Below are 12791 nucleotides of genomic sequence, written 5' to 3'. Positions count from 1 at the left end.
GTCAACTTATCCGACAGTGCCCCATGAACTGAAGGATGATTTCAAGTGACAAGAATGGGAAGCATTAAGTTGTGTGTAGTGCACTGCTAAGACAAGTTCATAAGAGGCTCCTAGAAGCAGGACTGAAGACCCATAAAGTAATGAAGAAGCCCTTCATCAAGGAGAAGCAGAAGACCCGGGTTGGAGTTTGGAAAAAAAATGTATATTTTACACAGAAGCATACCCATAAATTGAGAAGTGAGTGAAACTAAAAATGTGAATGTGGTCTCTTCATTTTTTCCAGAGTTGTCTATGCCAAACCTTGACATGCACAATTTTTAATAGACAGTCGACATTATGTGTTCATAATGTTCTGGCTCATCAGTGTATATACATATAACTTAATTCATGAAGATGTTCTAATCCAAAAGCATATTACTACTTAGCATTCAGTTCCTTGAAAAGTACTGGGAGATATGGCACTTCAGTCAGGGGCACTGGAGGGTCTTCTGGCATTATAAGGGCCTCCATGCAATCTGAAGTCTATCTACTGCTGGACCTCTGTCTCTTTAGATTGAAAGTACCAACCCAAGTGGGATTCTGTCGCCAATACATTAAATGGTGGTTAATATCACACACAGTCAAATGGCACCTTATGTCAATGTGTAAATATTTCTGAAGCTTGCAGCAGTGTTGCTGTACCAACAATGTGCTTGAACTATTTGCGATCACCCAGGGAGCATCTGAATTACTGCATTGACTATTTCTGTAACCTGATCCATTTTCAAGGTTATCTGCACTTGAGATATGAACTCATTGATTTAAAATACATGTATTTTGGCTTATTATAAGTAATTTCCTTTATTAAAAAGATGACTTGATACCACTGAAGTTTCAAAGGAAATTTAATGAGATGAATGTACATAGAGCAGCAACAAAAGCAGAGGCGGCATGAAAACAAAAAAAAAATTCTAAACCAGAAAAGTACCACAGTCAGGTCAGGAAAGGCAACCATTCAATAATAAACTCTTTAAAATATAAGTATCCAGAAAGACATTGTTAAGACTTTTAGCTTATTTGGACAAAGCCATTTAAAATAATCAGAGTATTTTATCATGCAATACACTTTAATAAAACTGCACAAGACAAAATATATTACTGAAAGTTGGCATATTTTTCTGCAACAGTAAAGACACAAAGCCTTGAAAGTATTTCCTATGCTGTGTAGGACCTATCAAAAATATTTGGAATTTTCACATTTTAAAGTGCAAATGTTAATCCATTAGTTAAGTTCTTTGAGTATAAAATATTACAGATAAAACTATTTTAGTTATATTTGCTCATAGAGGGACATCATACATAATAAACAAACCATATGTATGCACATCTTACACAGAGATTTTTTGTTTTCCTTGGGGGCAGGGGGGGAGCATAATTGGAATTGGAGTATAACAGCCTAAGAGAATCCGTGAATACGGTGTGGAAATTTAAACACTTCTCTGATGCTTTACACACACGCGTATGCACTCACAGTCACAGAACAACACAGTGAAATCAGCCTTTGTAAGTAAGTAACTCCCATTGTCACTCACAAGGGATTGGCGTTATAGATCAGGCATACTGGGTAAATGGGAAAATCACAGAAATTGCTCTGTAGGCCCTTGCCGTTCTCATTAAAGCAGCAAGACATCAATCCAATAGATGATCCCACTTTATTAGTGACGGCAGAGATCCTCATTTCAGTGTTACCATCAACATTGAATCTTAATCATTGTTGTGCTTTGTTTTCTGTCGTGTTTTGTTAATAAATCTGGCTTCTCTGGATACTCAAATCATGTAACATTTAGATCTGATGTATGAAAGCACAAGTATTCACATGTGAGTTATAAATTCCAGCGGAGAGAGACTTCGATAAATCTGCTTCAGTGGGTATTAATAGGTTAAAGTGGTAACGTTGCATGATATGCATTACATATGTTGTACTACATGGCACATGGTGTCTGTTGCTATATTACTGACTTTAAACCTCCTGGAACTTAACTTTCAATAGCCTGTTGAAGGCACTGAATATCTAAGAGAAGAATAGAAAATTGCTCTATATTAAATGACAGCAGCCATTTTGAAAAACAGCTGCAACACAGCACCAGAGAGTTAGTAGCACCTAAGCTGATGAAAATTAAAAAAAAAGACTAATTTACTTCTTCATTTTAGCTAAATGTGTTAGTACTGACACAAAATGTTTTATTTTAGGATGCGTACACAACTTTGATGGTTTTATTTACTGTGTGATTTGTACCTGCAGGAAGTACAGAGGCAGCACATGGTACATCAGATCAATAGTAAAAGTGGGGGGGGCATGTGCTTTATAAGTGACAAGATGTCTACTTAAGTGGAACACCCTTCATTCTCCGGTCAGGGTGTGCATTTAGAATTCAACAAGCAATTTCCCGCATGAGCTCACAGCACATCTCAGACAGGCAATATATGTAAGTTAGCAAGGATGGAGACCACACAAAGCTTAAAAAAAGAAATCGCCCACAGATAACCGGATATATTCCCTTTTTAAAATATATTCCAGGTGGGTCTGCTGTGGCTAAATGCTAAAGATGGCACACAAAACAGTCTAGTGGTTCTAAACAGTTTCAGCCTCAGCATCCAGAAACAATTGGAAACATCTGCCACATATTCATAGTCACTGCATGTAATTCCTGTGAGGTCATTACACAATAATTACCACTGTTTTCAACAGTAAGGCAAGCAGGTAAGCTGTTATGTTTCAGATATTAGTTTGAGGCATTATAGGATTATGTCAGAAAACAACTAAGAGTAAGACATTGTTTCCAAGTGGTTTCCATACAAGTACAAATTAAACACAGAAAAAAGACGTGATGTAACACAAACATGGAGTAGCAATGAGAGCAGTGATATTTTTACCCACATATAATGAATAAGTTGACAGCATAGAGAGTTGTAAGATAACTACGTTACACATTTATAAAAAATTAAAAAAAAAGCACCTGTGACAGAGATCAGACACACTGTGCTGCATCCTTTTAACGTGAACTGTAAAGGGTTCCTCCTGCATTCTGCTACTTGACCTGCGAGACCAGTACTGCTTTAGTGATTACATGCTGGAAGGTGAGTGCTGGGTAACCTCTATACCAGTAAGTGGCCCATACTGTAGGTCACTTGGATTGGCTGCTGGATTCCTGGACCCCCCAGGACTATCTGTCTGTCTAATCAATTCAAGCCTTGCTTAGAGCTCCAGAACAGAACTATTGTATTAAAAAAGATGACCATATGGAACCCCATGGGAATAGTTATTTCTTACTCACTGGTAGTTTTCCCCCCCCAAAATACTGACCATCAAATACAATCCCTTTTCTTTACCCACTATGCCAACAATAATAATAATAATAATAATAATAATAATAAAATAACAATAATAAATAGCAGCAAACAAAAAAACAAGCTTGCATCCAGCTGCAGCAGAAAGCTGACTTCAGTCAAAACATTTAAATAAAGTAATGCTATAGAAGCAGTACATATATTTGAACATAAAACAGACATAACAGAAAGCAAGATTCACATAGAAAATACCAGGACCTTTGTTAGTGATGACAGTTGCAGTCGATCCAGTATTCACCCAAGAATTGTGGCATTTATATAGAGAATTTTAATATAGAATTTCTAAAGGTCCACACTGATTGAACCCTGTTTATGCAACATTTACAGACCAGTCCCCATTAAAACTGAAGACACATGCAAACATACTTAAAAAACGCTTTCAAATAAAGGCTAATTATGTCATATTTAGCAAACCTTCATAAACCTGTATTTGTCAAAATACAAGTTAGTCAATTTCATTTGAAGGAAACTTAAAATTATATGTACCAAGATTTCCCCATATATATATATGTTAGTTTTGAATAAATGAAATGTATTTCTGTATTGGTATAACTGTGTTATAAACATTAATATCAATAAAATAAAACAGGAAGCATATAATGCAGAAATAAAAACATAACAAAACCTCCATAATGGAAGGATCAGTCATACATATTTCTGTAAACTTTTTTTTTTTACTTGATGCATACCAGGTAACACAGCAGCATGTCTCAACTGTATGTGCCATTCATTTTTATTCTTTAAGACACGATATGCTACATATTCTCACACAAGGGATGCCTGCCTAGCTTGAGGGACAGAGAGCGAGACAAACCCTCCAAGCAGCACAAGCCGCACTCCAGCTGTACAGGGGATTTGCCGTCTGTCAGATACTGATAAGTGAGTTACTGATACTGATGAAGTAACCCTAAATACTGCTGATGTTTTCCCCTCAAAGAATAAGAAGAAAAATCAGCTTCAGGCTTTCAAATATTTAATATACATTAATTGCCAACATTGGCACATACAATATTGCACAGAGTAACAAAATCTAGCACTGAAATTTTTGTGGGGAAAAATAAACCAAAACATTCAAAATGAAAAATAACACAGTAATTTCTTTTACGGGGAAAAAACAAAAATCAAATAGATCCCCTACTGGAGATTTTTAATCACATAATACAGCACACACTGTCATAATGATTCACGCACAGAACACAGAAGGTGCGTGTGAGCTGCGGTCTCCAGACCACTGCACGCTCACTTCCTGTGCTCTTTGCACACTGCGCATGGGAGAGAAAAGGAAACACAGGCGAATACACCTAACACGATAGCTCCCATTATGACGTGCGGCCTTCTTGGAAAGCAAATTAATAAATTAAGGGAATATAACATTTTTATCATGAAAAACAAATGAAACAAAACAAACCATCTTTGGGTTTTTTTTTTCTTTTGAAGGTCTGGTAAATGCAATCACGCGCAAACAAAAATAAAACAGCCCTCCAGGACACCAAATCAGTATGTAAACATGAGCACTGTTTAAGGCACCAGATTGTTTAAACGTAGACCTATGCTCTATGAGCCTCAACATGCACCGGTAGCAGTTTCCCGTCTACCTGAGCATTGATAACTGGACCTTCTCGTCTCCTTTTTCAATGCTGAATATCCTTTAAATTATTGTTTCATCATTACCCACAGAAAACGTGGGTGTTTCTTAAGGACTGAAATATATCTGATTCACAAAATCATAGTTTTTATATATATATTTTTTTTTTTAAGTTGACACTTCAAACCATTTGCCCGACATTTCTATAGGGTTGACAATCTGATAAGAACAACAGTGACTTTAGTAATCAGAACAGCAATGCGTATATGACAGTCCTCCAGCCCCAAGACTCTCTGCAATCCTCTGCACCTCTAAATCAGGTATGCCTATAGCAGGGTGGACAAACTCCTTCCGCAGGACCACATGTTCCTTGAAAACCAGGTGGACAATTCAGAAAAAGCAATAAACCTGCAAGTGCCATTTAAAAAGTGTTCCCGTTGACAGAAAAGACATAAACCAGCTGAATGAGTCCAGAGCTGAGGCAGAGATGCATATTGTAACACACGGAGTTTCTAGGTACCTTGAACTCTATAGAGATTTCTGCATAATGCTACAACAGACCACCGACATGCCTAGCTTTCAATCACATATGGTAGACTCTTGGTACAAGAACACAAAAAATTAAAAATACCGTCACAGGACGCTTTAAAGCCCTTTCCTAGTGGCGTTATTTTGTGCACAATACATTTTTATCTTTTTTTCGGGTCATAACTGTCCACTGCAGTTTAATTTCAGTTCTCTTTATAAATGTATATACTCATACGTAAATATGGTTGTAAATATATTAATATAAGTTATTTAAAAAGACTTGTTTTGGTAAAAAAAAAAAAAGTTTCTAAAATATTTGCTTTGTGCTAAAGTCAAACGTAATACACGAAAAGCCCTACTTTTCCATGTCATCTCAACACCACAATGTCTGACCACTGAAATTTCTTTAATAGCTTACACGTGTAAAAATGTTCGTTAAGTAGGGAAATAAACACTAGGCTTTTTTATCAAGTACGAAACACAGTTCATATATGCCGTTACTGTAGCAGCCGCTTACTGTTTTAATGATGGATAAGTGGGTAACATCCAGCGATGGGAGAAAAGCCGTAACTGTCAGTCTGTGAAGGTTTCTTGTTGGTTAAACGATGACCGCTTAATATAAGTTTGTCTTCTTTTTTTTAATAGATTCTCCTCCTATAGTTCTGTCATTAATTTATTTAGATTATCAATCATCGTCGCCGTCGTCGTCGTCGGCGCGCGGCTCCTCTGGATGCTGCTCGCACGCGCGCCTCTCGCGCTCCTGGATGTGCCTCATCTCCTCGGCGTATTTACAAAACGTTTGGCCGAACTTGGACCACACCTTGTGGGGCACGGTGATGGAGTTGCGGTACGTGGGCTTCACTTCGCTGACTCTCATGAAGACGCCGTACTTGTTGGAGCCCACGTCGAAGAAGAAGCGCTTGTTGTCGACCGTCAGCGAGGTGCCCTCCGGCAGCTCAACCGGCTCGTCTTCCACCCCGTAGTCGTCGATCAGCTTGGCCAGAGCATCGCGGAACTCGATGAGTCCCTGGGCGGGAAGAGCGATCGTCTGGCCTTGAGCGAATCCCAGACCGGGCCCCCGGTTGACGGTCTGCCGGATCCGCAGGAACCTGCCCCGCTGGTTCTCTTTAAGGTCCATGTAATATTTCCTATTCTCCCGGACGAGAAATTCACTCTTCAGTGCCCTACGCGGTTCGTCCTGCACTTTGTCCGGATTGCTGGGCCCTAACTGAGCATAGTGCTCGATGAAGTCCCCCAGGTAGTCCCGAAACTCCACAGCAACCGACATAGAGAGAGTGAGGCGGCTCTTGTTTCCTGCGGCCCCAACCTCCGCTATCTTTAGGAAGCGACCCTTTGCGTTCTGCTTTACGTCCAAGTAGAAGCGTTTGTTTTGGATGTCGACTCGTTTAGAGGCGAGCTCTTGCGTTTCATGCTGCAGCCCAGGAGACGAACCCGCCCCTCCTAGAGATGGGTGCAGGGGGCCCGCAGCTGTCGCCGCCGCCGCCGCTGCTGCTGACTGCTCCAACGCACTGTCTCTATCCGCCATGATGCTACCTCCGTGCCCGCTGCTCACACAGCCCTGCCTGTTGCGGCCCAACTGCCAGTCAGCTGCGTCGCCGCTGTTCTCGCGAGATCTGCGGAGAAACAGCGAAACCCTGATAAACATCCTCAATACCCTCAACTACGACTCAGCGCGTTTGTGCTGGTCGGATTTACATAATATACCGCCCTTTCTTATTATAAAACATAAATAAACAAACAAACATAATTGTCCGCAGTTTGTTTGTGAAGGTTAATATTTTGTCATATCTATTATAAAAGACAAACACGTCCACTAACCAGCTACCAAACTACTACTATTAGAGTAATAATTATGTCACAAAATGTAAGTTCCTATACATCGACATAAGAGTATACATATAGATATATGCTTAAAACTGACTCCAATTTAAATGCATTGCGTCGAGCTTATTAAACAGTACAATTTAGTGCGCCGAGAAAATAAAATACTGTCTTTACAAAAAATAGATGAACGAAATTATTTTTAGTTTTAAATATCGTGTTAATAACCACAATTTTTAAAACAAAAATATATAACGATAGAATACAGCTATTTGTGTGTCTTCAGATTAGAGTCTTACGGACATTGGGAATTACCTAAACCGTATATCAGTTCAGTTAGCAAATAAAGACGTTTAACAACGTCAAAGGTCTCCAGAGTTAACTGATTATTCAACTTTAAAATTAAATAAACCAGTAACGACAGAATAAGCCTGCTTTACATTTTTAACAATTACTCGAAAAATAATTGCTTTACATTTATCATCCTATTGTATAGATTCTCTGAGCATTTAAACAATTACTTATCCAAGCGCGATGAGAGGTCGGATCACATCTCAACAATAACAATTCCATTAAAATTTTATATACACAGAGAGAGGGCGATTAGATGAAATCGCATATGGACAAACAAAAGACTGCAAAACATCTACATTGTTTTTATATTTACCCTAAATATTGTACTATTTGTGAAATATGTACGATTGATAACACTACATTATATGATAATCATAATGCATTCATTTTGGATTTGAGAAACTTTTTTTCCCTAATGTTATTATAACGTTTTCTAATGCTATGTTTCTAGTTTTTAAACGTTTTGCAGCCAGAACCTGCCCATAATTGAATTTAGCAAAATTTAGATTGTTTCGTATATTACAGTCATTCTCCCGTCACATTTAAAATCGCAGTCTTACACTGAAACAAACTATTTCAGTATTGTATTAAAACAACAAACTGTGTCCCATAAAATAAACCAAGAAACGCCTATCCTACAGTCTGAAATTACCGTTCGAATATTCACACATATCATACATCAAACGTATATTACAAAGGTATACATGCAATCGGGAGAGCAAACTTATTTCGTGTAAATCATTAATGATTTTTTTTCTTTAGGACCTTGACAGTCCTAAAGAACTTATTCACAGTCGGAAGATCAGACTAAATGAAACTGCAGCCAACTGACAAATCGGAAAATGAAAAAGTAAAATGTTGTCAAGACAACTGTTAATGACAATAGTTCTTTTTTTAACTTGATTGAAAAATACGGCATATATTTGCAACACAATATCCCTGTCAAATGAATTATTCATTACTTGATAAATTAATCCTAATCTTCCACTCCTTCATTTATTATAATTCTTATTATGCATTATTATTATTATTACTATTATAATTATTATATTAGTAATAATAATACATGTAACAATAACAATTATGATGATGATGATGATGATGAAGCATGAAGGCAAGTGGATTATAAAATAATGCAAGTAATACCTAATTATCCCGTCAAGACATTTTAGGTTTACAAGGACAATAAGTCTCTTCTTAATTTGCTTTTTCTAACACTTCGAATTTTTTTCCTGGAAGTGACCCATGCATAGTCATCTAATCCATAGTCATCTAATCCCTTTTTTGACTGAAATTTGATATAATTCATAAAAATAAATAAGAACTATCCTAAATAGTTCAAAATACAACGTAATCATCGACGATATTAAAAAAGAACTAAGAGCGAAAAAATGTTAAGAGGTGAACACAGCAACAATAAGCAGTAGTAACAATTAGAAAAAATAATTAGGCCCTATTAGTAGTTATTAATACAATTTTTATTTTATGTAATGCCATTCAATATTTGTCATTCAAAACATTTCCGGCACAATTTTTTTACACACGTTTTTGGCTATAAAATATACAGACCATTCAGAGGACAATTAAGTGATTCATAATATTCTTCGATTACCAACTAGCCAATGATAATTCGTATAGCCGACTAGGTCGTGAACTCAATATATTTAGAATGAGTTCATGTGCAGACACCATCTTCGAAAACTTCTCTTCTGTGTTTAATTCATTTCAAGTTGCTAAACTACTGACCGGTTAGTTTTAGAAAACAATGCATGACGATTTCTAGAATGCTAGAACAAGTCATCAATTAACATAATATAAAAATGAGACACCCTACTTGACAGATGACATCCTGAACATGTACTGACGTGCATGTCACTGCACGTAGACAATAATCACCCAAGTAATTTAATATGTAGTCTGACCTTGCTTATAGCACATATATATTAAAGCATATGCCGAAGCGATGTCAATTAGGAGAACAGTAAGGGATTTGAACCTGATAGTTTAGGCAGAACTATACAGCACTTATCAATTACTGTACCGGCTGGCCTGCTTCAGTGATGGAATACAAATATATATAAATTACAGGCCCGCTTCCTAAAGTAACACATAGTCAGGTAACCATTACTTTACTTGAAAGTATTTAATTCAAAGAAGCATTGATTTAACAAACAAGCAAATTCATTCTTATTTATGAAAAACTGATTCAATAACACAATAAAACATTCTTATATGTAAGCCATATTTTATTGCAAGACATATTAATGAAACATTGGTGAAGATAAAATGCGCGACTGCAGTTGTCTACTTTAACATCATAGGTTTCAAATTATAAGACGTATATTAAACTTAGATATTAGAAAAAAACATCTGAAGTATAATAGCACTAGTTAATTATACTGAATGGTGCATTAACGCAATTTAAATTATTTTAAGCAGAGTTCTCTAGTGAAGTTCTCTCTCATATCTGCTTATCTATTGTCAAAGTCATCTAGTTGGTCAGTTGTCCAATACCAAAGTTGCAAGTCTAATATTAAACAAATAGGTCTCTGTGTCGTGACTGCGCTGACGTTTGACACTTCAAACCATTCGCCCGACATTCGTCTAGGGTTGACAATCTGATAAAAACAACAGAGATAATCGCCAATGACGGAAATTAGCACATATTAGGATGCTTTTAATCGATATCAAAAATGTCCCTTTGTCTAAGCAAAGCTAGCGATGCTCTCTCAATTAGGTCAATCCAGACTTTGGACTTTTGGATCTTCACACCGTTAACTTCAGTCGTCCTAAATAACAATAAATTAAGGAATACTACTCCGAGATTGTTTACAATGAGTGGAGGATAACGAGAGAGGCAAAATCTGAAATCTATAAGGAACAAATTGAATGGTTTAGGCAGTGTTATCAAAAGTCAAATTCAACACGTTTTTACGCATAATCACCTAAAAAAAACAAGCTGAAATGTTTTTACAATTAATGAGTCTGATTAATTAATTATACATACACAGTGTATATATAAGCAAATATGTATTTATGTATGTATGCATATATGTATGCAAGAAATGATCATCATTTAATTTTTAAAGCTGATCGAAGATTTGATTTGACGGTTATTAAGAACATGGATTCATTCGGGATTTTCTCTTTTTGAAATTCTGGGCGGGAATAAAAAATATGTGTGCCCGATCATACAATTGCATCAACTCTCTTTCGAAAGTGATGTTGTCACGCGAAACACTGACTTTTGAACCTGCCACCGAACTGTCACCATTCAATATCTCTTACATGAAGAGTTAAACATTTTGGAAGTTTGATACGTAGCTCTTCACAGGTCAGTGTTATGCAAAGCATGACAGATTTCGCCAGGACATTTGAAGTGCAGTACGCACGTGAATAGGGATGTGAATATTAAAAACAATAATTCGAGGTATATCAATAGCGATTATTTCGATTGCAATTTGACAACAAGGTACTGTAAATATTTTATTGATGCATAAAATGGGTTAAACAGCGACAAGGTTCTGTAAATCCTACCTCAGTATCTCTACAGGCTGAGCGCTCAGAGCCTCTGGACAACCCGTCGCCGGCAGTTACCACTGCTGACAAGAGGAGGACAGTACTGTTAACTGGGCAGCCATCTATTACTGACGCTACTAAACTCCTAGCATCAGTTGCTATACAAGATGGAATGAAATAGCGAGTCGTGGCATGGAGACGGACGCACGCACGGCTATAACGACGCACGTTTGTTTCTCTGACGTCAGCACGTAGAGTTCCCCGGGACTGCAGCAGTCTTACGCCTCTTGCTGTGACGAGGAAGGTATTGCAGCTATAGGGTTCGAGAGGGTTGGGCGCCTGAAGTTCACGGTTTGGAAATCCAAAAATCCGAAGTCTGGATCGACCTAAACGAGAGAGCATCGCTGCCTCGTCTCGAAAATGTCCGTTTTGCTTAGACAAAAGCACATTTGCGGTGTCGGTTCTGAAAAGTATCGTTATTTTTGCTGATTTTCGTAATTGGCGAGTATCTCTGCATTTCGGGTTTGAAAGACGTCAGCGCAGTCACGACACAGAGACCTACGGCGGCTTTTACTGCGGCAAAATAAAAGGAGCTGTTTTACTATCTCCGAATAAAATGACACTTGTACTTGGCAATGTAACGTTTGGTTAACTAGCTACATTAACTTAAAACATGTAGACAGATTAAAACAAGTGTTTAAGAAGGTCAAATTACAATAACTAATTATATGGTGGTAGAGAGGAGGATTTATCTATCTATCTATCTGTCTATCTATCTATCTATCTATCTATCTATCTATCTGACTGACAGTGACTGTGTCAATCTTTTCGTATCCTGGCTACGTACAAAGGTACTGTTGAAATGAAATGATTGCAGCCTTACATGACATCAGTTCTAATTATTATTAATTTTTAATTCGACTATAATTCTCCTTGTGTTAATAGTTTCTCTGACGGTATTCGTCTGCAGGAAGTTCAGCAATATTTTAAAATAGCATATAGCTACACAGTAATCGAAGTAAGTAAGCTTATTAAAAACTGTAACCGTTTTTATAACGATCGGAATATCGATTTTCTACTCTTTTTTTCGCCCACTGTCTTTTGGGAGTAAAAAAAAAAAATCAAAGTCAACAATTAAGATTGATGTAGACTCCATTTCTTTAGCCGACCATTTAACTCGTGGAAACTACAAAAATAATAGAAAATATTTTTTTTACTCTGTGAATGGGCAGAAAACATTACACGTTAAAATATAAATGCGTTATGATGCTGTCATTCGTATGATTTCATGGCACAATATGCTGCAAAAACAACCCCAAAACAAACGTAGATGCTCTATGACTGTCTTTATGGGAATCAAAGTCATGTCAAGTCTTGGTTGTCAATAGGGCTTACCATGTTTCAGTACCATGGACAGCACCCACGCTCTATTTGCCACTGATACTAACCAAATTTGAACTGTGGTTATTAACCTCACATTATGGTCAATAATTTGATATATATGCCCATGAATTTCCACATAGTATTTGGCATGGGCATGTATGTATCTTTGTTGCCTGATTTTAATTGTTTCAGG

At 37.1% G+C, this 12791-nt stretch overlaps 1 protein-coding gene across 1 annotated transcript; it reads right to left on the bottom strand.

Annotated features, from left to right (window-relative positions):
• Positions 1–866: 866 nt before the first annotated feature.
• Positions 867–11376, bottom strand: LOC111836436 (transcriptional activator protein Pur-alpha-like). The gene is made up of 2 exons (XM_023797701.2): positions 11234–11376; positions 867–7134 (listed from the first exon to the last, which is right to left on the bottom strand). Exon 2 carries the CDS (start codon positions 7044–7046, stop codon positions 6186–6188), a length of 861 nt encoding a protein of 286 aa, XP_023653469.1. The 5' UTR covers positions 7047–7134; positions 11234–11376; the 3' UTR covers positions 867–6185.
• Between the last annotated feature and the right edge of the window lie 1415 nt (positions 11377–12791).

Source organism: Paramormyrops kingsleyae, chromosome 10 (genome assembly GCF_048594095.1).
Source record: "Paramormyrops kingsleyae isolate MSU_618 chromosome 10, PKINGS_0.4, whole genome shotgun sequence".
Classification (NCBI taxonomy): domain Eukaryota; kingdom Metazoa; phylum Chordata; class Actinopteri; order Osteoglossiformes; family Mormyridae; genus Paramormyrops; species Paramormyrops kingsleyae.
Note: the sequence above shows the minus strand (reverse complement) of the source record. Positions and strands in the feature narration are given on the sequence as shown.